The 27,030-nt window shown below is 34.6% G+C and overlaps 1 protein-coding gene across 14 annotated transcripts in view; it reads left to right on the forward strand.

Annotated features, from left to right (window-relative positions):
- The window catches only part of LOC129948589 (coiled-coil domain-containing protein CG32809), a 413,266-nt gene that overhangs the window by 176,526 nt on the left and 209,710 nt on the right, over positions 1 to 27,030 (forward strand). The window contains exon 2 of one of the 14 annotated variants that reach the window (XM_056059718.1): positions 2,773 to 3,404. The exons of the other annotated variants lie outside the window; for them this stretch is intronic. Within the exon in view, the coding sequence (XP_055915693.1) occupies positions 3,302 to 3,404 (103 nt within the window). The 5' untranslated portion in view covers positions 2,773 to 3,301. The remainder of the gene's footprint in view (positions 1 to 2,772; positions 3,405 to 27,030) is intronic. 14 annotated transcript variants of the gene reach the window in all.

The following is a 27,030-nucleotide window of genomic DNA, read 5'->3' on the forward strand; positions in this document are numbered from 1 at the left end:
TTAAATATTCATCAATAATAATAATTGATACATCGATACAATTTATATTTGTATTGATTTGTATTTATGCTATATTCTATCCTGTATCTGTGTTTCGCAGTTGCTTTATTTTCATTCAACACATGCAGAGAATATTTCAAATTTAAATTTTATCAACGAAGGTAAAAGTTTTGTTTTTTGTAGTTGTTTATATAAATAATTATTGGTGGTTGTTTAAATAACATCGAATATTTATGATATATTAAAGAATTTAGGGACAAATTATACGAAACTAATTCATGTTGAACAATGTTTATTTTGTATTTATATTTAAACCAATTGCGCTTAATTTGTTAATAAAATATATTTAATTTTTCTTATCTAAAACGAAAATATGAAATAAATGTTGCTTTATATTTAAACTAGCTTTCGTTAGCATATCTTTACAAGCAAATGGCAACTGTGGTTATTTTCTGTCTTCTGTGTCAATCTTAAGTCTTGAAGTAAATGTTTGCCAGTAATCAGGTAATAACAAATATCTATATCAAAATGCTTCGATATCAAACTGCTTAACATAAAGATGATTTTTAAGCAGCTCTTAAAAATGTTCTTTATGGTCTCTACAGGAATAGATTATTTTAGAACACTGTTGTCCTGTCCAGCAAGATATGGTCTTAATATTTAGTTTGTACGACTCCCTACATATGAAAGCATTCCAAGATTCTAACAATTTTCTAAATATAAACCACTTAGGAGTTAAAAAACAAAGATTGAGGGTTTTTTGTGCATTTTACGCAGAAATGTTAGAAATCGGGTTGCTACGCAGCTTTTTTCCAAAAGTATTCTATTCTATTCTTGTTGGCATCAATTCGAAGAATGTTACAAAAATCGTGATGCGAAATCCCAGAAAATGAGAAAGTTTGCCTTAAAATTGTAATTTTGTTCTGGCTTTTTTTAAAAGTATTTTTTCGGACTTAATTTTCGGGAGTCCGTTATTACTGTCGTTATCAATCTGCTTTCTTATAGATTGGAGATGATTCTAGATGAAAAATTCTAAAAAAAATACTGTTTTTCGTGAACCTTTTGAAAAGATTTTGATTTTCAAAAAATAAAGAGATAATTGTATGGTTATTTAATTTAAGGAAACAGATGCATTGTAGTACATAATTTCTGTAAAAATTAATTAAAAACAAATTAAGGTAAACACATAAGTTGGAAAGAAACCTTACTGTGACACTCACAAATCAAAGGTTTAAGAATCTCTTAATAATACGAAACATTCATTGTTTTTCAATTAGCCCCTCACTTAAAAAGGAAGTGATTTCTTTAGGACCGTAAAGCTGGAAACACCAAAATCAAATTATGAAATTCTATTGATGAGGTGATTTAGTGCTCTTTTCGTGTTAATTTAGTGCACTAATCCCGACTTGAGGTGTTCGCCGCTTGACGTCAAGCTAAAGTCACAAATCACCCCATCATGAAAATTTCGAAATTCGATTGTGGTCTTTCCAGCTTTACGGACCTGATTTCTCTAATTTTTTAAGAACTTAAAAATGTTTGTATTTAATAGAAAATCATTTTTGCTTCAAACGAAATAAGATGGAATTGAAGACGAGTTTCAGGAATTTAAAGGCAACTTAATATAAAATTGGCGATCTCTCTTATTCAATATCTTAAGAACATGAATATTCGCTCTTTCTTTCAAAAAGGATCTTATGAAAATAATTTAAAGCGTTATTTAAGTTTTTCCAAATGCAAAGAAAGATTTTAGTTGTTTTTGACATAAAACCGCTTTTTGGTGAATGTCCTTAAATTACTAACAAACCTTTCAATTAAATCTTTAATAATACAACTTACCTGTATAAGCTGTATGGCTCATACGATCTTCCCCCCTGGATCGTCAATTCGTCAAAAGTTTACGAATTTGTGCTGACTGAATTCTGTAGGTCTGGATTTTTAAAGAAAAGAAACTATGGACCTGTAAATTTAAAGTTTCTGGTTAAATTTATTCGAAAAGTAAATAACACATATATGGGTTTATGCTGACAAAATTAAATTGAATTTAAACTTATTCTCAAATAAAATTTCAAGTCTATACAAAAAACTTTACAACTTGACACTTCAAAAGCTAAACTTGAATCTGGGTTAAGGATAACAGTTTATTGACAACTATTTCTTTGAAAAGTGATTATTTTTGTCTTACACTTAACACGTAGGGTCTTAACTCGAAATGTACTTAAGAATCGACTTTAATATGACTAAATTTTGTTCCCAAACAAAACTTTTAAAACCCAAGTTGAAAATACAGCTTTGTTTGTTTGAAAAATTATTAATTTTATTCTATCGTCAAAACCATACTCCAAAGTTTGGAATTGCTTTTGACATTTTTAGTTTTCGTAAAAGTAAACAACCTTCCCAGGAATTTGAATTATTAATTAGTTTATCTTGTAAGAGAATTTTTATTTTTCAAAATCCATTTCTTGGAACCCTCTTAATCATACTAAAAATAACACTCGTTTCAGTTGAATACATACTACGCACATATGTATACTATTTTCCCCCAAAACAAGATCCTCAATGTTATTCCAATGATGTGAAATTAATTACACCTTTTTAATCAATTTGTCTACCGAAAATAACCTAAGGCGATTTTCAATTATACCTTACTTATGCCTATTTCAAAAAAGGGGGTGACAATACCAAACGATAAGAGTCCATCATCCAACCAATTGACCAATTAAAATGTAATAATATCTTTATGAACCCTTTCTCTGATGACAACACCTTTTTTAGATGTTTAAAACATTTTCTGTGGAAATAACCATTTAAAGGTTTGTTTTCCCAAAAAAAAGAAGAAAGTGCAAACGAGATTTCTGGCCCTTAACTCGCAATTGAATTTCAAAACAACCCTGTAAGGGCTATGAGTGTTAATTAAAAGTTCGACGCGTTGTGCAATCTTTCGTGAAAAAAAAAAAGAAAATACAATATTTTTCCTTCTCCAGACGACAAAAATCATAGGACCGACCTAACACAAAATCCTATTAGAAATTTGCCAAAATAAACGAAAAAAAAATATAACATCCGGTTGGACTGAACATATAACATGGCATCCACGTTAGTCATGCTTCTATATCCGGCTGTCTACGTTTGAAGTGAATTGCGTCAAGTGTGTGATATATTGCAAAGAAAACCGAAACTATCCTTAATAGCAGTATACCCACTCTCGTATAATCAACATCATCGCCATCATCAGCATCAGCATCAGTATCAAAAGTCCTGTAGTTTTGCGCTAGATTAAATACCAACCACACACAAATTCACAATGTTGATTCGATGGAAAAGCAAGGATAAGAGTTCATCAAACCAAAGCAACACAAATAGCAGCAGCAGTTCTTCGAAAAAGAAGCGCAAAGGACGTGATGGAGGTAAAGTTATTATTTTTTTTTAACATAACATTTCATTTGGAATTTCAATTTATGGTACGGGTATAGTTTGGAATATAGCGGTAGGTAAAGAATTCGATACATGAAAATATTTATGAGCTTAAATCCATAACTAGGTCACACAAACGTAATACATATATAATATGTGGTACATGCTTCCTGCTTTGACAAAAAAATGTTTACTTTAAGGATGAGATATTCATCTTAATGAAAGTCTTTTAGCAAAAAACTTCCTTTATAAAAAACAACACTTCATCAAATTTTCTTAAATGAATATAAGAATCAAACAGAATATTTCAAAGGTTTTTTTTTTGTAAAAAACTGTTTAAGGTTTGCTTAAATGTCATCAAATCATACCTAAGAATCAATTGTGCAAAGTAAGTCTTGTGAAAAACGTTTAGTATAAAATTTGAAAACGACGACTTTGTAAACAAACGTTTAAACTTTACAGCAATTTTGAACAGAAAGTAATGGAGAATTCGCTGACACGGATAGAATCCACTCTATTGTTCTAAAGAGCTGTTCGTCAACACTGGCAAAACATCTGCTTAAGCTTCTAAATCTATTCTATTCTACAGGGCCTATTTTGAGTGGATGAAAAATAGCATTTGTCCAATCCGTTCCTTCTAAGTCAAACTGCTTTTACATTCCTTTAAATGTCATGGAAACGTTAACCGACAATATGGCTTTCATCGGAATAGGTTCACTGGTGATCTCCCGAAAAGTGACATAAATATTTACATCTTTTTGGAGTCAGTAAGATTAGTGCACTCCAAAGGCATTTGAAAATGCACGCATGTTGTCAGGGATGGAGGGGACCTACAGTTTATATGCCGAATCCGAATGGGTAATTTGAGAAAGCACTTTTTCATGACAAGAATTACTCTTGGAGGATTTGTCAATTCTTCGCAAGACGTAGTACCCGTGAAAGAAGTTGGTGGCACAGGCAGGTATTGAACCCAAGAGCCCTTTCATGACAGTCCAACGCACTAACCATCACTCTTCGGGTACTACTAAATAGTACGGGTACTGTTAAATAGTTATTTCCAAATACGTTTCGTCTTATCTCTCTCAGGATTGGACATTTCCCTGGAAAATGTATGATCCTCCCTTTGTCTTCGGTTACAAAGATCAGATAAAACTGGTAGATCACTTCTATGTGGTACGTAATTCAATTCAATATTTCAATAATTCCCCTAGTAGTCGGACCATCAGTAAGATTTCGGGTTCTTTCGTTCTCATATAGAAAATGGTTATTTTTTCTAAGAGAAAATCAAGATTTTATACTGATCGGTGGAGAGAGCTTCTAGCTTCTTCTTCGTTTTAAGATTAATATCTTAGATCTGCTTTTCTGATCAACTCATACAGCATTGGCTTCGTCAATTCAGATCCATAGCGCATGTTTCAGCTAGCTCATGCCATTCCTCAAAACAACCCATTCTATTGCTAAGTATATGAGTCGCGATCCCTTTTGGAAAACGGTGATACCGCACGTGCATAACACGAAGAAAATAATCAATTTGAAGAAGACTTCACAATGTCTATAAAAACTCGATACTAGCAGCTGTGGCTTATTTGGCTGTTATTGAAGCAATTTTTCAAAATTGCATTTATAACAATATCGGCCTTTTTTAGTTTTTCAGTCAAATGCTTATGGATTTTCATATTTCTCTTTGTCAGCACTGCAAGATATTTGTACTCCTTTACAACTTCAACAGGATTTTCATCATAAAACTATTTTCCTTCGCACTTGTATTTCCACCTCCCACTATCATGGCCTTGGATTTGTCCAGATGGACAACAAAATTCCACAGATTGCAATATTCTTTAAACTTGTTAATCATAAGTTTTTAACCTTCCGGAGGGTTTGAAATCATCACTTAACCATCTCCAAATAGCAGAGTTTTAGACAGTTCACTTACTTACTTACTTACTTAGGTCCTCAGACCTGTTAAGTCCGTTGGGAACCCCTTAAGGGGCAAAGGGCCTCTACTACGCCTACGCGCAATCGTGGACGGTTTCCGAAGATGTGTTTTATCTCCCTCCAACTCTTGCCTAGTGACGCTGATTCCGCCTCGACTGTCCTGCACCATGTGCTTCTCAGTCGTCAAGCTCTTCTTCCTTCCTGTGTAAGCGGATTCCACTGAATTGCTTGCCCTACAAATCAGTCGTTACCTTTTATGAAGGACCTCATTTGATATATGGTTTGGCCAGAAAATCCTTAGTATGTTACGAAGAATTTATTTACGAAGGTTTGCAGCTTTTAGGCTGAAGTAATTTTCCAAGTGCTGCACCCTTAAAGAAGCACAGATTCAACATTTGTTGTTAGAGTTATTCCTCCAAATTTTTAAAAGCATACTGAACGCCGATTTTGCTTTCCCGATGCCGCAGATGACGTCTTGTTCGGTTCCGCCTTCGATTTAAGCGATGCTTCCAAGGTATTGAAAGCTCTCCACTTTTTCCACCGGTTGCGAGAAAATATTTTCTTGAGATGATGGTCGGGTTCCGAAGCTGATCATTTTCGTTTTGCCAGAATTCATTTTAGTAGTACCCGTGGAATGATAGTTAGTGCGTTGGACTGTCATGCGAGAGGTCTTGGGTTTGATCCCTGCCTGTGCCTCCTAAAGTTTTATTCATGGGTACTACCTCTTGCGAGAAATTGACAAATTCTCCAAGATCAATTCTTGTCATAAAAAAGTGCTTTCTCAAATCATCCGTTCGGATTTGGCATATGAACTGTAGGTCCCCTCCATCCCTGACAACAATACTCGCACAAAGGAATGGTTGAGAGTTTTAAGTACCTAGGCCCTGGTTCTCTACGGACTGTTGCACCACCTAAGTTAGTAGGAATTAATTTTCAGCCCCACAACTTCTGCTTCTCTCTCCACACTTGTTGTCATTTGATGGAGATCCATGATCCTAGGAGAGAGTAAGTAAACATCGTCCGCATAATCCAAGTGCTTTAAGTAGGACGTTAAAGCCCATCGGACCCCTCCGCTACCTGACAGAGCTGAGCGTAGTACATCGCTTATCACCATCAAAAACAATTTAGGTGGCAAAATACAGCCCTGTCTGACTCCGCTTCCGATTTAAAAATCATCTGACAACCTACCATGCTTTAATAATAGCAATTCGTTTTTTTTCTGGGATGCAAAGCTAAAAAGATATACTCAATGTTAACGATTTCAAAGGCCTTCTCGAAGTCGATGAACATCAGGTGTAGTGGTGATCGATATTCAACGCACTGTTCAATAATGATCCGCAGGGTGTTACTATGATGACTACAGGAGGATCCAGCGAGGAATCTTGGTTGTTCGGCATCGAGTGTGGCCTCAAGGTGTTGTCTGATGGGTTCCAGTATAACTTTTCCTACTATTTTGGCAAAGGCGGGTCGAACGCAAATTTCTCTCCAGTTTTCGCACTTTGTAAGGTCTCCCTGTTGTTGGGAGCTTGACGATAATTCCCTTCTTCCACTCATGGGGGAACCTTTCGGTGGTCCAGGCTTGATGACTTTGGCGCTGCTTGTAAAAGCTCTGCGAAAGCGGTACAAAACTAGCACCGCTTTGTTGTTTTTAAGTGCTTTAATAATTACGGCAACGATCTCATCTTTACTGGCAGGTGCAGTGCAGATTGGACATAAGTTTCTTTAGGCGCTTCAGAAGAAATCGGCTTCACGTTGTTTGCACTTGACAGCGCACTTAGTCATTTACATAAAGAGAAAAAAGATCTGGACTAAGGGTGCAGCCTTGTCGTGCATAACAATCCATTTCTCGTGTTCAGGGATGAATGGGACCTATAAATCCGAACAGTCAATTTATGGGAAATTACTTTTCATGACAAGAATTACTCTTGGATCGAAAAACGACTAGGTGGTAAAGGCAAGGATTGAACCCATGACCTCTAGCATAAAAGCCCTACGCAATTACTACCTGTCTATTATACTTTACAGAGCTTTTATTCTTTCGAAACTTGAGTATATTTATCATAAATAGGGTGGTGGCCCAATAACGTACGCATTAGTATCTTTGTTATTGAAAAACCTTATCCTTTCTCAACAATTCTTCTTAAGCTGCGACTTTATTATATTGTATAAGTGCTAAAATTTATTCAAATTCAAACAAAATTCTTTGTAAGACTCTTAACACATTATTCTCTTATAGTATTAGTCAATTTGCAATTCTAATTGATTTTAAGGCCAAAAAGTTTGGACTTTACTCTAAAGGAACGGTTTACATTTTTTTTGTATAAAATATCTACTTTTCATTTTTTAGCACTGAAAACCTTACATAAGTAGAATAAAATTTGTTTTTAAAATACCATATGTATGTTTGGTATCTTTAACTGTACGAACCAAAATGCAAAATGTGACAAACTTTGAATAGCTTTTCAAAATATTCTAACGTAGCTTAAAAGGATTTACAGCATTTATACTGATGGTTATGGGTGTACTGCAAAAGAGCTGCATTTTAAACGAATATGTATACATTTTAATATTTATGATGCACAAGACTGCATGTGGCTGATCTTCTTGAAACACATTTTCCTTATAAGTTCGTTTTTTTTTCTTATTAATGTAAAGGTGTTACTATTTATTGAGTTTTAAACTCCATTATGAGTTAAAAATTCAACTGTTTATAACACTTGCCACTTTTCTAAATTTTTAATATTCAATCAATTATTATCACTCGACTAAAATACTTCTCAAGGTATTAGGAAAAATTATCATATTTTGTACCTTTGTTCATAAAAGATGCTTGTACTTCCTTAATGATGGCCAATTTGGAAGTTTAAAGAGGCAATAAGAACACGTACAAATAATTTGGTAGGGATTTATGAGAAGTCCTAGCATTAATTCAAAAACTTAAATCATGTAAAAATAAAATAACAAAATCAATGCTAATGGATAATGATGCGGCTAGGTAAGATTCTAGGTATACGTTTTGAAAACTTTATTTAATAAATGAATTTCCCAATTTTCTATTTTTGTAAAGCGTTCTCTTACCTTCATTAAGTATAGAATATAAGCAATTAGTTACATCATTTAAACTTTTCCTAAAACTGTCGTCGCCGCAAGCAATTATTGTCTCAAAATGGTAGACCTTTCCGGGAACATCATCCTCGTTTACTTTCACGAAGTAGAATAATAGAGTAGGAAGCTACCTACCCGGAGAGACACAAACACAAAATAAACAAAGCGACAACCAATTTCACTGTTTTCGCGCTTGTATAGAATTTGTATACACTTTTAAGATGTCATTCTTAAGATCCTTGTTCGCCTTCCCTCATCACCCGCCATCCCTTTGCCCACCATTTGTGAGCCACATAGCACCGCACCGCGTAAACCCAACGGCAATCATGATGGCAGTACGGTGATGATGCTGCAGATAATGATTATGATGATGGCCACCACATCCGCTTGTCATAGTTCACACTTTAGCCCATACACACTTACACACACACACAGCAAACGAATGACAGCCAACAATGCTGTTGAAGCTGATATTCAACTGCTTTCATTTAAATTATTCATGGCGCTCCATAGGTTGCCATTTCCCTTAGCCGTAGCCGTTGCCGTTGCCAACACCAACGCAAAACGCCAACGCCAAGGAAGGCACCAAAAGCTTCTTATTCTGCATTTTAAATAGTTGACTGGGACCACCCTGACATTTTCCATTCCCAAGCATCAAATATACTTACATAGCTTAGCATATCTTTTATAGCTTAGACTAAAGCAGAGCACTCAGAAAGGTTACTAACCCGGAATGTGGTGGTGGCGAAGGCGGCGGCGATGGCAGCGGCAGTAGTGGCGTCAGGACATATCGTAGTCTATAATATTCTAGAAAGTTGTGTGAGCTTGTTTAGGTGTGCACAAAATTTTGCTCTTAATAATTCACTTTCGGATTTTGTGTACATTAATTCTTTTCCTCTTTGTGTGACCGAGGAATGAACATTCACAGGGACGATTTTATGATTTTTATAAGGGCCACAGTACATGTTGGTCGGAATAGGAACAAAACAATTGTCATGATTTTGGTCTAGTAGATTTATTGTACAATAAGACCGTATAACTACAACAGTCTGCTTTCTGTGCCAATTTGTTTCAAAATATTTTTTAAGTATTTCGAAATGAATAGAAAAATGTTAAACAATAAATTGCAATTAAATTTGACATTTTTAACACGGGCAATATGTCTGTCTTGAATAATCAATAATAAATAATAATTCGAAATTCTTTAAAACATAATTTTAAAAAAAAATTTATTGTTCAAACAAATATTTCTAGCAGAATTAAATGTGTACCATAACTTTTTATTTCGTATGGTGTTTTTTATAATTGATAAAATAAAGGGTTTTCCATTTTGCTGTTTCAAAAGTAAACATATACAATATTTTGTTCATGATATTTCTTTTTTATTATAAAGTTTAAACGTTGACATTATGTGCAAAACACTACATCATTAAAATAACCACCACGCTAACTGTAGCCAGTATCGATTCTTTTTAGGTATTTTCAACTACTTTTTTCAAAAAATAATGCGGTATCTCAGCCATAACTTGAAGAATTTTTCTTTTTAAGTGCCCAAGAGTTAAAGATTTATCTGCATAAACACGGTACTTCGTGTAGCTTCACAAAAAACAGTTCAGGTTGTAAAATCGCCTAATCTTGGCGGCCAGTGATATCAGCACGAAGAGAATTTACGCGGCCAGGAAGAGTCTCATACAATGAAGCCATATTCACTCGAGTTGTGTGGCATTTGACACCGTCTTGTTGAAACCGCATATTCTCCAAGTCGTGTTCTGCAATAGTAGGTAAAAAAGTCGGTTATCATATGATCATAACGCTCCGAATTGATGGCGACAGTCGTTCCATTATCGGTTTCGAACAAGTAAGGTCGAATTATACCTCCGGACCAAAGAGCGCACAAACTTTTTATGTAGTGGCCTCTCTTCAAATACTTGAGGATTCTCAGAACTCCGAATACGTCAATATTGTTTACTAACTCACCGAGCTTCGTGGCTGAACAAAATTGTGTTCGAAAAATTGTCGCCCCCCCCCCCCCCCGCAGCCTGTTGTTAAGGCACCTATTCGACGTATCTACAACGTTGTGAATGGTCAGCTAGCTTCGGTTGTTTTGTGAGTTCCAAATTCAAAGTACGCCATAATGTGTCGTAAGATATTCCTAATTCCTGAGAACGACGAGAAATCGACACATTCGATCCTTTTGCAATACTTTAACTTACAGCAGCGACATTGTCAGTGGTACTAGCGAAACGATAATTCATATGCCTAACAATATCTGTAACCAATCAGTCTCTTAAAATTTCCTCACAATTTAGCCAATTACTTGCACAGTTGGACGATTATGTAAACCATAATCTCCTCTTAAAGCATGCTAATAATAGTTTATCGTCTGGACTCATCTTGGTCTTGTATGTCTCACGTAAAATACGCGATTATGTGGTCTGACTGATCCAATTTTGCTACCACAAACTTGACTCTAACTTTGCCGACAACAGTGGTATCCGTGGCATGATGGATGGTGCGTTGGAGTGTCTGCCTATTTCACGGGCACTGCCTTTTGCGAGGAATTGACAAATTCTCCAAGAGTGATTCTTGTCATGAAAAGTGCTTTCTCAAATAAGCCGTTCGGATTCGGCTTGAAACTAGGTCCCTTCCATCCGTGACAACATTACCCGCACGCAGGAATGGTTGAGAGTTGTAAATCACTAGGCCCTAGTTCTAAACGGACTGTTGCACCACCCAATTTAAATTTTTTGATTGACGACAACATCACACAACGAAAATATGGCCTTAAATGTTTGCACTAATTTTTGATCACCTGCATACGAAAATTAAAGTTAACACTTTTAAAGTTGCGCTACCAACTAAAAATTTTATTAGACATTATAAAATTTGCAGACGTTGTTTGTTTCTTTACATTACCATGAAAAAATGTTAAGTTCGATGATTAGTGAAAAGTAGCGTTCGCTATTCGAAAACCCAATACAATGCAACAAAAAAGACATTAATGTGCCGAGATACCGGCATGCAATGGTTTGCTTAAGTAAACCATTTATTGTCAAGTTCAGAAAGTTTGACAACTTTTTATTTTCCTAAGGCTAAGAACGATAATATTCACCCCAGTGAAATATCCACTTGCATTTCTCCCTCAAACAATTCAACCGCAATTTCCGTTCTCCTAGCAATGCTCATTAGTTTACCCTTGAGTCCAATTTCCAATGTACTGCTTAGTACAGAGATTCGTTTATTAGCCGCACTACACGAATGTGGAATGCATTACGATGCTCAACATTTCCCACTTAATAAAAAGTGCAGACATTCAAAATTAATGTGCACCGGTTTCTCCTTTCAATATAAGGGTATTTATAACCCCTTTAGTCCACACACAATATAAACAAAAAAATTGTAAATTATAGAATATTCTCAGGTACAAAATAATTCTAAATAAACCTTAAATTAGAAAAAATTAGGATTTGTTTAACAAGTTACTCAAAAAAAAGTTTAATGTTAAACATCAAACTGCGAAAAGTCGTAGCGCAGACTGCAGTAATAATTTTGGTCCCTTGATTTTTTGAATTCAATGCCATTCTTTTTTGTTGTAACTTGCTGTCAAAATTGTACCCCAAAACTCAAGAGTTTTGTGTATCTTACAAAAATAAGAAAGTCTTTTTAAAACGCAAAAGGTAGGTTCTTTATAAAATCTGTAGTTCAAGTTCGGTGTTTGATATGGAATAAATCCTGAATCCTAACAAAATTAATTTTTTTTGTTCTCTTTATTACTCAAAGTTCAGATATTCATATTAATTAATTGTAAAGTTTTGACTTTATCCAATCTTTCCTAAGTGTTAAAAGACAGATTCAAGTACGAGTAAAAGCAAAATAGTTCTTACAATATTCAATGCTCTAAATGTTCTGATCTTAACGCATTAAAACCTTGGACTTTGCTGTATCACTCGACTTAAAAGAATTTTAATACTTCCACTTTTCCCATGTTCTTTTGAAAACTGATTACAATTCTAGAACCCAAATTTTACGGGCTATTCAAACTATTATTTTCATTTCTCACACAAATTCAAAACATCAAATACGGCCCTGATGCTCAGTGCTTAGCTTATACCAACATATAAGTATAGCTTTGAGTTGGTTGAGCGACAACGACGATGACGTTCTATAGCTTTTGTTGCCCTCCATATTTTCTTGAAAAGATATGTTGTCCTTAAGCTGACAAGGAAGTTTGAGTTTGTTCTTGTCGCCCTATGTTTGGTTCTTTTTACACATTCTGCCCGAAAGTTTCTTGTGTTTTTTATTTTGTATTTTTTTTGTGTTATCCTTTTTTTTGTTCAATTTTCCCGTTTTTAGAATTTGTCGTAAATCTTTCAAGGCTCCATAGACGACGGCCATTGTCCTTTTTTTGCCAACCATACACTGTCATTGTATTTTCATTTTTTCGCTTTTTGCTCCATCTTCATTCAGAAGATTAAGTTTAATACTTAATGACTTGGCTTCCAATGGAATCTTAAAGATGAGGAATATGAAAATATGTTGATTTTTTGTGTCCTTTTTGTTTCGTATTCTTACATTTTTATAGGACTAGAATATGACAGGGGTAGCCATATTCAATTTCATGTGTGGAAGATGAATAGAATTTAGTGCTATTGAGCGTTGCAAATCGTTGTTTCTGAATATTATAAGTGGGTTTAGTTTAGTATAAGGATAACATAAGATGGGTTGACTAAAGTTGATGTTTTTAAGGTGTTTAAAGCGAAAAACTATTGTTTGACTTTAGCTATACAAGAGTGATGGTGATGGCAAAGTAAATTTGCAACTAACGGGCTATAACGATAATGGGAGATATTCAAACAGGGATTTTTAAAGGAAAAGTTTAGAATTTTTTTTAAATAAAATGAGCCATATTTATAGTTCTTTGATAAGTTCTGATTTTGTCTTTTCTAAACTTTCCACAAGGTCTGATCACAAAGGATAAGCTACAATGGGCTCTCAACAGCTTCAAACTATTTAAAGCTGCAGGACCAGATGGAATAATACCAGCAGAATTACAAAAAGCTTCTGATACAATTGCACCAATTTTTGAGGCAATTTTTACCAGTTGTCTTTATCTGGTCCATGTTCCCTCGGCATGGAGAGAAGTTAAAGTTGTTTTAAAGCAGGTAAATGCTCCCAAGTCAATCCTAAAGATTTACGACATATAAGTCTATCATCATTCCTTCTTAAGACCCTGGAAAGATTGATTGATATCCAATTAAGGGCACGTATCGATACAAGACTTCTGTCTTCGTCTCAACATGCCTACTGTAAGGGTTAATCGGTGGAAACAGCGTTACACACTTTAGTACGCACCATCGAATATTCCCTCCATCATAAAGAGTTCACTATGGTTGCTTTCCTTGACATCGAAGGTGCCTTTAACAACGTGGACACATCTTCAATCACTTCTGCACTGACATCTCTAAATGAAGAGAGCTTCGGGAGTTAATTCATTTAATGCTTACTAGCAGAATAATAAACTCAAAACTGGGCAACTCTTCTAGCAGACGATTCGTTAGTAGAGGGACACCGCAAGGTGGTGTTCTATCCCCTCTCCTCTGGAACCTAGTGGTGAATGAAATCCTAACTAGTCTGGATGCGGAGGGTTTCAGAGTGATAGCCTATGCGGACGACGTTGCTATAGCAGTTTCAGGAAAGTATCTTAATATCCTAAAAGAACTCTTACAAAATGCCTTGGACAGACTAATACTCTGGGCTGATCGGTGTGGACTGTGTGTTAACCCACACAAAACCGATCTAGTCTTATTTTCGAGGAGATACAAAATTCCATTTGTCAACCCTCCTTACATTAAAGGAATCCAATTAAAATTCTCAGACGAGGCCAAATACCTAGGTCTTGTCTTAGACAAAAAACTAAATTGGAAACGCAACGTACAGGAAAGAGTCAAAAAAGCTACTGTAGCTCTCTTTTCTTGCAAAAAAGCTATTGGTAATAAATGGGGTTTACAACCCAGAATCACGCATTGGCTATACACATCGGTAATCATACCGATTTTAACGTACGGTGTAGCAATATGGTGGACTGCTTTAGAGAAAGGTATAAAAAGGGATAAGTTAAATAAAGTCCAACGTTCAGCCTGCCTATGTATAAGCGGATCGCTTCGCACGACCCCGTCTGCGGCACTGGACACCTTGCTCTACCTTACACCTCTTGACATATTTAGTAAACAAATAGCTGCAAGCTCTGCTATTCGCCTCAATGCTTCGTCGCAGTGGACTAACAACAACATTGGCCACTCCGTAATTCTAAGGTACTTAGAATCAATTCCAAAGCACACAGACTACACCATCCCCCAACTACAATTCGACAGGAATTTCCAGATTTCTATACCTACCAGATCTTTTTGGGAGGATAGGACATTCTTGGAGGATGAGTCAATCCACTTTTACACAGATGGCTCAAAGACCAAAGAAGGGGTTGGTGGTGGTGTGTACTCTGAACGACTGAAATTAAGTCTCTCATTCCGCCTTCCCAATCATTGTCTTGTCTTGGCTCAAAGAAAACGTGATATCAACATCTGATATCCGTATTTTCTCCGACAGCCAGGCCGCTATCAAATCTCTGGACTCAGTCTCTACAAACTCTATAACAGTCCATAACTGTCGATCATCTCTAATGGAGATGGCGCAACAGTTTAATATTCACCTTTGCTGGGTGCCGGGCCATAGAGACCTTCCAGGTAACTGTAAGGCAGATGAACTCGCCAGGAACGGTACAGTACAGCCCATCCTACCACGTTTGGCAAGTACTGGCATACCAATCGCTACTAGTAAACTGCTACTAATGCAAGACGCTGTGAGGAGGGCAGGCACCAGGTGGACCAACATCACCACGTGTCAAGCCACAAAAAACATCTGGCCAACACTGGATTTAAAACGTTCAAGGTGCTTGCTCTCTCTAAGCAGATCGCATATAAGCTCGATAATAGGTGTCATAACCGGACACTGTCTAATAGGAAAGCACGCCACGAGACTAGGCGTATTCTCAAATGACTTTTGCAGAAGAGGAAGAAACGGTTCTCCATCTTCTCTGCACGTGCCCTGCTCTAGCTCGAAAACGCAAGAATTACCTAGGAGAATTCTTCTTTAACGATCTAAACGATCTAAATCATATCGGGATAATCAGCCTCTCACGTTTCGTAAGGGATTCTAACTGGATCCATTGAGCTTAGGAGGAAGCCTTAAGATTCATGTGGTATCACAATGGGCCATTAAACTGGCCTAAGTGTGTCCGTTTCCATCTTGGACAGCCAGTATAACCTTACCTAACCTGCATGCATATTCATACATAACTAATTTAAAGGTATTTAGCGCAGAACACTACCTTACCTGCTATAGATAAAATATGTTTAAAAACATTTCAAATTAACTGTAACTGGCTAATTTGACGTAAAATTGTTTGTACAAATATCGATAAACCAAAGATAGGCATGAAACATTGAGACGGTGTTCGAGGGATTTCAATTTGTCGGTTATATTTCTATCGCCTATCATTTTTAAAGACCTTTTTTGGATCATATCCATTTGATTTAAAAACTTGTTTTAAGGGCACCTGCCAAACTATTCAAGTTATATTTAAGTTTTGGACAAATGATGGCATTGATAATTACCGTCGTAGAAATCCTAAGCACCCAGCAGCATTTTTGGTAATATCGAATATGTGATCACTGTATCATCTGTGATACACATACCGAGCACTGAAAGTTAATAAGTTTCCTGGATGCAAGTGCCACTCATAGATAGCAGCATCTGGGGTGGGTTACGCTTTAACGACAGGAGACAGCATTGAGTTTTTGAAGCATACAAATCTACTAGGTTCTTAACTCCCCATTGGAAAATGCTGTGGAGATCGGAATTCAATGAGCTTATTATACGCTGTCGTTGAAGTTCCACGTCCTATTGTTAATCTGGAAACAAATATAAACAACTGAGGTCATCACCAAAACAGTTTAATGGATTAGAAATGGTAGACAAGAGATCATTTATGAATATATGGAAGAGTGTAGGAGACAAGACGAAGCCCTGAGGGTCACCATATGTATATTGTATGATTTTCAGATTTGAAACCATCCATCACAACTTGTATTGAACAGTTAAAGAAGTAGTTTCTAATCCAACGTATAAGAGATTCGTCAATTACAAAAGGTCGAATTTTCAATAAGAGAGCTTGGTGCCAAACTCTATCAAATAATTTTGAAATATCAAGTGCAATAATTTATCTTTCTCTAAATCGATGTAAAGATTTGTTCTACTGTTTGGTTAGATAAACCATCAAATCCAAGGTGAACCTATTGCTACGAAAGCCATGATGCTGGTCATTAGGAAGATTTCTTTCTTCGAGATATTTTTTTTTAAATTAATTAACGTTTTCATGACCATGGAAGAAAAAGTTTAAATAGTATTTCTGTATTTTCATTTTGGAATTACATTTGAATGTTTAAATCATACGTATCCTGGAAAAAAAATATGAAGTCCTTAAATATCTTATTACGTTTGCAAAGGGCTTAAGACTGACCAAATAGAGGCTAATTAATATTTGTCGTTAATTTCTAAACATACTTTATGATTACGTTACGTAGAAAATAGTTGTATTGAAATGATTTAATAACCTTATCTTATTTTAATTATATACATTACATTTACTGCCGTTTTTACATAAAATAAAAGTACAATTGATAAAATCAACATACATACATACATTTCGATATTTCCAAAGTCTGTTGATACACTTTCGTTGTTTTTGTGGTAAAATAAACAATAACCCATTTATGGTAGATACTTCAATCAAAACCGAATCGCTGAATTTTGTACAAACCTCCTCCACCCCCCTAAAGGAAGAAAAAGCTTTTGACAAAATATACCACTGTTAACATTTTATTTTCAATGAATTTGTTTGCATACGTGATGATTCCAACTGTGCAAACGAAGTTTAAATCCAAGATTTCGTAATCGACGACGAAACATCTCGCTCTCTGCCAGTTCGTAGAAAAAGAACATTTTTCAATGTTGAAAAAAAAAGAATAAAAATAAGAAAATAAAATAAAATACAAAATCCTTGTCAATTTTTCGAACCAATTTGGTAAAGGTTCTTCCTGTTTGCTTGTGGACCCAAAACAAGATCAAAGTATCATCGGCATCGAAAGAGGGAAACAGGCAAAACAATTATGCGCTCCTTCTGAATATTCTAATTCCAAAAAGGACACAAAGGATTTAAAATTGTTTTCTTATTGTTGTTGTCGGTTTTGACGGGTTGTGCTGTTGTTTGTGTTGTTGTTAGTATTGGCGTTGATGTTTGCGTTTGCGTTCCGGGTTCTCAAATCGATAAAGATTGGAAAAAGAAAAAGGGTGTTTTGTGTGCGCCCACACCCCCATTCGGTGGTTCGGTTCCAGATGTTTTCCGTATCGAATTGTGCGATACTTTTTATTTATATGTACGGCTGTACGATGAATAGGTTTCCTTGGGATATCCATATGTGTGTGCTTGAGCTTGAGTTCCCCAAAGTGTGCAGCTAAATACGTTTTCACTAAAGCAGGAGTTTCGACGAGAAACAAATTTCACAAGATCCTGAACTCCTGTGGGGATAAAAACGAACAGAAAATTGCTTCGAGCTTAGATTTTTTTAAGGTTTGTATATTATGTACTATACCTATCTACGTTTTGGATGATGATGATAATAATGGTTAGAACTTGTATTGAGTTTCAGTCACTGACATCGTATACTAAGATTTATGGTTATTGTGCAGAGGAAGACAATTTGAGTAATTTTTTGTTAAGTGAAAGGGATAATGTATTTTGATGTATAAAACCGGTATACGGTATCTATCTGCTCGTAATGTGAGTTCGAGTACATTTATAGAATTGTTACTTCTGTTCTTCGAATTTGCAGAAAATCCAATAGGTATAGAGAAACTCTTGTAGGTATCGGTATAGGCACAGGGATTGGAAACAATTGTAGTTAATGTTCAATGAGGGTAATAATGGCTGAAAAGTTTTATGATGAAATAACTTGTTGCTTATTTTGTTTAACATGTTTGCCAGAGAAAACTTGAAATTACTTACTTCGGAAATTTACGAATGTTGTACAAGCAAAGCAATAAATAAAGATGTAATATACCAAGCGTGAATCTAAAGATACATATGTTAGTTTTTCTTGCTAGTTATTTAAAATTTCAACCTTAAAATATTTAATAAAGGCTTTTGTTATCAAAGAAGTACATATATAGTTGATAAAAGTTAAGATTCAATTCGATTCAAATATTCATTTGTTGCATGTAATCTTTACAAATTCTTCAAACGCTTTTATGAAGTTTTAAGCATTGGCTTAGCCGTCAGCTCGACTGGTAACTTTAAAATATTTAAGTACAAGTACATAATGTATAATGGTATAAAATTAAAAACGAAAAAAGGTATGACTTAATTGTATAACATTTGCATTATATGATTTATGAATATTCTGTTATTATAAGCATTTTGTAGTGGTTACTAGCTCTGACAAATTTGACAAGTTTTCGTGTACTGATGCATACTCTTCTTTGCTGGTTAAAAATTGGACACAGACTAATGAAATGAAACAATCTTCTTTAGCTCTCAAGTAACATAAATTGCAAAATTTATCAAAGATTCCGATGTATGGTTTTCCATTTAAATGTAGAAGTCCGCATCTTGATTTAAAAATTAAAAAAATATCTTGATAGTAGAAAGAATCTTGGAAGTAGTTCCCGTCACACAAGTTATAATTAAGCTGGATATAGAGTAATCTGCTCTCCGATGGACGGGCATTTTAAATTATCTGATTTCGGTTAGATTCTTCAAGTTTTTGAATGATTTCGTAGAACAATATTGTTGAGATTGATTTCCACTACTTCTCCACAGGAAGTATCAATGTTCTCCCATTTCCGCATCCACCAGTCCTTATTCCGAATTTCGTAGAGCATCATTATCCTACATAACCGAGTTTCCCGTAGACCAAGCGCTTTAATTAAATAACTTGCGACTTAAAGTAAAAAGTTTTGGCAAGCATGTTTCCAAATAAATTGAATAGTTTGGTGCTGCTGTATATTGAATATTTTCTTTGAACATTTCTTTGAAATTTTTCAATTTCTTCGTATTCTTGCATACCCCATATTTGTGCCGCATAACAAAGCAATGCTTTAACGACTGCATTGAAAATATTATATTTTGTTGAAAGGTTTATATGATCCTTAAAGAAAATCTTCTTCCAAGTAACATTGCTTAAGCTTTGTGAACTTTTTTCTTTTTCTACAAGGTGCTTGCTATGATTATCTTTGGATGGCATCAAACTCCTCCAGTTGTAAATATCCAAAAACTTGGGTACCGAAGCGCATGTAGCAGTTCACAGTTGCTTGAAAAAAACAGTATTTGATTTTTTTTAAATCGAGTTTTTATATTTATAACAAACTTTCTAGCCATTTTCGAGATATGATTTTTTTTTATTAAAATATTCTCACTAATGATAATTTAAACAAAAAAGTAGAACGACTTATGTCCAGCCTAAATGTTTTTTATAATTTTTAATAGTTTTCCTATGGATGTGGACTTTAGACTTCAGGGAATAATAAGCTCACTGTGAGGAATAATTAACTTTTTAGAAATGAATCCATCAAATACAGAATGATATCTGGCGATACTATTTTCTGATTTGGTCTTTTTGACAGCTGTCATTTCACTTGATTTATACTCAGTTTTATTAATTTACGAATACATAAACCTCTAAACAATGATTGCAAATCGTGCAAATTCCTATTCTCACAAAAAATTCGTTATCTGATGAACATCATTTTTAGTTGAATCTTATTTACTTAAAGTGGGAGTACTGTCCTGTTTTTACTAGGCCCTCATCCAACTGACTTCTCCATATTGCTCGGTCTCTAGCTGGATGTCGCCAGTTGCTCACTCTAAGTCGGAATAGGTCAATTTCCGGAACATTGGTTCAATGCACTCTACGTAACCCAGCCATCTCAGCCGTTGGACTTTTATCCTTCTACGTCGCGTCGTAGCTGTACATCCCGTAAAGCTCGTCTTCTTCTACAGTCACCTTCTATGCATATAAAACCGTAGTGGTGCAAGGTGCTTTCATACGCGTTTGTCATAGTCAATGCTTCTGCACCGTATAGCTGAACGGGGATGATGAGGGTCTTATAAAGCGGCACTTTGGTAGCTCAAGAGAGGGCTCTACTACTCAGTTGCTTTTTTAGTCTAAAGAAACAGCGATTAATAAAAAAAAAATTGTGTGGCGCAACAGTCCGTTGTGAACTAGGGCCTAGTGACTTACAACTCTCAACCATTCTTTTGTGCGAGTACAATTGTCGAAGATGGAGAGGACCTACAGTTTTAAGACCAATCCGAACAGCTTATTTGAGAAAGCACTTTCCATGGCAAGAATAACTTTTGGAGATGACGTCAATTTCTCGCAAGAGGCAGTACCCGTGTAATAAACTTTAGATGGAATAGGCAAGGATTGAACCCAAGACCTCTGGCATGAGAGTCTTACGCACTAACCAGCGATTAGCAAGAGTAATTTTTCGTTTGATCTCAGCGCTGGTGTTTTTTGTTTTCTGTGTTCATAGCAGAGCCTAAGCGGACAAGTCCTTTGCTATCTAAAAGTAACATCTGTCGATTTTGATGTTTTGACCAAGACGTCAGTGTTGTAGGTCCTTTCTTGATGATAGCCCTATAACCGCTAAACCTATTTTTGCTACCTCTACCTCAATACTCACACAAACTCTATTGGCATCACGCTGAGTTCTTTCGATAAAGTCAATGTTATCAGCATATGGCCCGACTTTTGAAAAAAAGTGCCCCTAGTGTTTACGTGGGAGGATGTTAAAGAAATCACATGACAGCGCATCACCTTGTATAAAGCTATTTTTGATATCGAAATATTTTATTAAGTTGTTGGATTATGGAGCAACGTGAATCATCCATGGTCATTTGGCGGGATGCCAAAACTAAGCATCGGTCGCTGGTAGCTGTAAATGCTGTCATATCTTGTCTTGAAATTAACGAAGGGATGGTCGGTGTCAATTTGATGTTCTAGGATCTGCCGTAATATGAATATTTGATCTTCTTTCCTGGTCTAAAACCTCACTGGGAAAGATCAATCAGGTTATTGACGATGGGCTTTAGACGTTCACATATTATACGACATAGAATATTTTGTAAGCGATGTTAAGTAGACTTACGCCTCTACAATTAATGCAGTTAAGAGGGTCTGGTGTAGAATAGTACCTAATGTCTACAAGATATGTGGAGACGCCGCCGGCCGCCACGCCGCCGCCGCCGTCGCCACTACATCTTCAAACAGGTTTGGTTTGCTCTATAGACAGATGAAAGTCGATCATTATTTTACAGTCAATGAGGAATGCTGCAGAGCCATGACTTATGCCTTTGTTGGCTCTGAATTAGAGCATGTTAACGTGGACGACTCATAGTCCCAATAAAAGGGCGATTCATTATATGCAGCGAACAAAACAATTAATTTATTGAAGAAGCTATTGTAGAGCGCATTTTCTCTCGTCTACGTTTGCTTGTGGTGTGGCTTCCAAGAACATGCAGATTTGTTTAGTAAGGTTATGCGATATACGGCTCCAATTGCTGCAAAAATAAGTCGAAAATTTGGCCTCTCTGCTGAAAACTTACCCAAAACCTAAAATAAATTTTTTTGTCCTAACACTGAATAATATGTGTTTTACTTATAAGGTTAAAAGCTCTCAATTTGTCTTAACACATCAATAGGTAATAAAACGTAATAAGATATTATAAATAAATATTTTTTATATATATAAGGATATAATGAAGTTATTCAAGGTGGTTCTATTTAATTGATGCACATGGCGTCTAGAATTTCAAATTGTATCTCTCTTCGAAATCAAGATTCATAACTCATTATCAAGTCATTGTCTTCAACCTCATAAATTATGCTAACTGATACGCCAAATAAATTATATTTTGTTTTCTAAATATAGCGAGAAAGCTAAAATAAAACTTTTCTCGTTTAGTAAAATATTATTAACACGTATCACGAAATATCCTGTGATTGTTCGCTCCCTATTACAGCTTTTTCAATATCACCTTATTTATCATAATTTATAAAACTTTATATTAACTCAATCGCATCAGTTAAGGCAAATGATTAGATAGTTAAAGAGAGTTTTTTTTTTTGTAAATAGTTCGAACTTTTGTGCTTGTGTTCCAATTAAAGTACCTTTTGCAAATAAAATGCCTTAAACTCCATATGGCAAAAATCAGGGATTATCTTAAGTATATTAATCACAACACAGCACATCCCCTATAGCTGTATCCCACCCGACCAGTCAATTATTTTATTATGTGTTCCTTTTATAACCACCACCCAACGCAAACTTGGTTAACACACAGTCAAGGGGGAACAAGATGGGGCTGAAATCAGGTCACAATATACTTATTGGAACGACTATTTCTCATAATCTTTTGTAGCACACAAATCACATTTCAGACGGACCTCCATTTGTCACGATTGTAGTTCGATACCGAGTTGGCTTACAAATGGTTTATCCAGGGAAGGATTTGCCAAACTCATTATGATTGTTGTCGATGAATTTGATATGAATTTTTTTTATTTTAATATTGAGTTTCTTCAAAACTAGCTTAATGGAAAAGCTGGTTTTTAAAGAGTTTTTATGGGCATGTATGTTTCCAAAAATTTGATTAATTAAAATACTATTTTGATAAATTGACATTTAAACACAAATTTTGAAAAAAGCTTTACACTCGAAACTCTTTTAAAAATGTTTTTGCCTTTCAATAATACAGTTTTTGGACTGATAACTAATGAAGATTTATTATTAAATGGCCTTTAAGAGCCCCTATACGACAATAAATAACGTTCAAATTTTCTACTTGATAAATCCAACAATTTTGTTGTTTATAGTAAAAGACAGAAAGGTGGTAAAGGTGGCTTCTTGTGATTAATGCAGAACACACACACAAATTTGAGTATAATGAAACACGACTCTTATCCGAAATATGAAACAAATAGACACAACACGAAGCCATAAGGAAGATATAAAGCTTTTTGCAATTAGTAGGAAGTGCCAAGTTGAAGGATAACCTCAAACGTACGAGGAGTGGTACAAATTGGCTATTAAGGACACCTACATTACATATCCATAGCATTTTATGTATCTCTCAAAAAAAAAATATATATTACAGTCATGAAATTATCCAGGTGACAATTTGTACATGTTCTTTTTGGATTGTTAATATCGGAATTAATGGTCTTTCTTTCGGCCATAAGCGACATGAGGGGATATTGACGTTTGGTTTAATTAACTTAAAACCGCAGAAAGTTTTTTTCCCTTCTTTCTGATTTGTTTTCGTTTCTTAAAAAACGGAGTTTGTGAGAGACACAAAATGATTGATTGATATGAGAGTGACTTTTGAAAAACCAATTTAAAAAAGTTTTTAAAAATGAGATTACCTATCCTATCATGTACCTACTCTTAGAACCAAAAGTAAGTCGTAAGATGATTAATAATTTGACGAAAATAACTTAGATACTTTGGAGACATTCCCTGTAATAACTTTTTTGAAAACTTTATATGTATGCAATTTGTTATAGATAGAGCCATGTTTATATAATTAAGGATCAAAAGAAAATGCATTAAATGTATAAATATGAAGTTCTTAGAAGATGGGATGTTTTTTAATGTTTGTAAAAAGTTTTGAAGACATTGATTAAAAATTAAGGAAGAAATGCCGGTAAATGCGAGTAAAGTTGTGAATGTAAAATGATACAAAATATGTTTAGTGTTCTAAAGGAAAATTCTCCCTAGCTCGGGATCTAGAGATTCAAATATTTGTACTAGAATTATGAGAAATTAAAAAAAATTGACAGCGAATAGTCCAACTGTAATAGGCCCGATTTGTCGAACTGAAAATTTTGACATTTTTCAACGTTTCAAGAGACGTTTCATTGTCCACAGAGCTTTTTTCATCGTCCATATCTCAAGAACCAATGGAGATATCGACTTCAAAAAAATGGTTAGCGCAAAATATCTCACGAACCAGTAATGCTAGAAACTTGAATTAAATTTTATATTATAAATTGTGGCGTGGTACCAAACTAATATAATTTTGATAAAAGAAACAAGATAGATCGATAAATTCTTTATTTTTTCCTTATTAGATAAAGTTTACAAATAATTTTTACTGAAGTATAAGGACTTGGCAATTCTGCCGTCTGCCTGATTTGACATTTCATTATAAAGAATAATATTAAAAGTGAAATAATTGAACTAAATAATAAATTCATAATTCAAAAAATATTTAAAATTTAAAAAAAAAAACAATAATAATAATACAGCAATTTGATAAGATTTGTATACTTAAATAAATTAGTTAAGCAATAGAAAAAAATGGATAAGCAATCATAAACAATGTTTATATGATTTGAAACACAAAAAAGATATCAATTTCAATATGAATTGAAGAATAAAAAGTTTACAATTTTAAAGTTATTTTAACCACAGAATTAAAAAGTCTTAAATAATGGTAACTAGCCAAATGATTAGAATTTACGTTTCTAAACTATTTCGGAAATGTAGGGCGTACTTACAGAAATTATATAGGGTGGTCCATTCTAGCGAACCATTTAATATCTCATGGAATCTGTTTACAGTGAGATGGGTTTCATTTAAATGTAATCGACGAATTTCCTGTAAAGTCGGGCATACCGCAATAAAATGATGTATATCTTCTATTTCTCTTCTGCTACATAAATTACAAATTTGTGGAAGATCAGCTCGATGAGGAGCATAGTTAAGATTTAAAATTGCAACTCGGTCGATAATTCATCATTGAAATAGTTAGCTTCCGATGGTAATTGGTGATTGAGGTTCCTATAGGTGTTCCTTGAAGATGTTGACGATGCCTTAGGGAGATGCTGATTATAATTTCTTTCATCAGTTTATAGCAGTAACGCAAACATAGAGCTCCATTCATCGACATTTAACTCCAATAAAGATAGCTACCTGACTCCATTCTTTGAAAGGGGTGGCATTAGATTGCAGTAGTATTAGCAAGATGGTTTTATGAAACTTCTTTCATCCTTCTTCATCACTCTTATTAAATAATCCGAGTTCATTTTGAGGTTTTGGCGTAACGTGAGACTCCACGTAAATAGCATATTTTGCTGTTGAATTTGGTAATCTCACCAAGCGTTTGAAAAAAATGTCTTTAAATTTGTTGACGCGCTTCAATAATCATTATTTTCGTTTTGTTTGTGTTAACATGCAAGCCCCACCTCTCGCAGAAGGAGTTTAATCTGTTTATTTGAAGCTGCAGAGTGAAATTATTTTCAGCTAGTATAACTTAATCGTCCGTGAGTAGCAAACATTTCACTTGGATATCGGTGAAGAGTTCCTGGAAGTTAATCACAGATATCGTCGATAAACAAAGCAAACATTATTGGACTCAAAATGCAGCCTTGTGGAACGCCCGCCGTTGTGTCAAACCAATCCGAAAACTATGATCCATCCCATACAGAGGCGCTTGATGACTTCACAAATTTAAAATACATCATTAGGAATTTTCGGGAGATCCTAGTAATGAGAGTTAACACATCAAATCCTATCTGTTGACCTTATCAAATGCTACTTTGAAATCTACAAAACAAGCATACAATTTCTTTTTCTTTTCTATAGACTTCCTGGCAATACTGGTTGAAAAGCCTAACCGATAACCAGCTTGAAACTTGCTTAGACGATTAGTGTTCTCCACTCAGTGAGCCTTTCGTAAAAGAAACAATAATTAACGATTTTTTATAAATCAAAGAAAAAATGAATAAAAATTGTTACCTGGAATATTTAACGAAAAATATGATTTTATTTCCAAAATAATTTGATGCAATAAACGTTTTTGACAACTCGTAAAATTTTGAGAAAAATCGAATCGAATAAAAACCTAAAAAAACATTACTGAAAGTTGATCTGACGATTGCGCTTTTCTCGGCCTTTGATATTTCAACTCTCATATGTTTTGAAGAAAATAAATAAATCAATAATGAATTATGAAAAAAAAACAAATATTTTTTAAGAAAAAAAATGATACTTCCTTTTCATTAATTTTTGCTACGAAGAAAACAGTTTTTGACATCTAATATTTTTCGATTAATGATTCCAAAACTGTTTTATAAAATAAAACAAACAAAATATTGTAAATATTTGATGTTTACAGTGTGGGTCATATTCCAACCCCTTTTTTTCTAGCATCAAAATAAAAATTGCAAATAAATACTAACAGACTCTTTACACAAAAAAAGGAAATTACTATTATAGGACTTTTGAAAAAGGTATAAGTAGATTAAATTAAAAAAAAGGATTTTAATCCCTATGACTAAGAATTGAAAATTTATAAAATATTGTATTGAAAGCTACACAAGTGGAAACTCTTAGTTTAAAATATAAAAACTAAATTAAATTCTTTTCTTCTCGTCCTTAGAAGTACTTTTTCTGTTAAAC

Source organism: Eupeodes corollae, chromosome 2 (assembly GCF_945859685.1).
Source record: "Eupeodes corollae chromosome 2, idEupCoro1.1, whole genome shotgun sequence".
In the NCBI taxonomy this organism is placed as follows: Eukaryota; Metazoa; Arthropoda; class Insecta; order Diptera; family Syrphidae; genus Eupeodes; species Eupeodes corollae.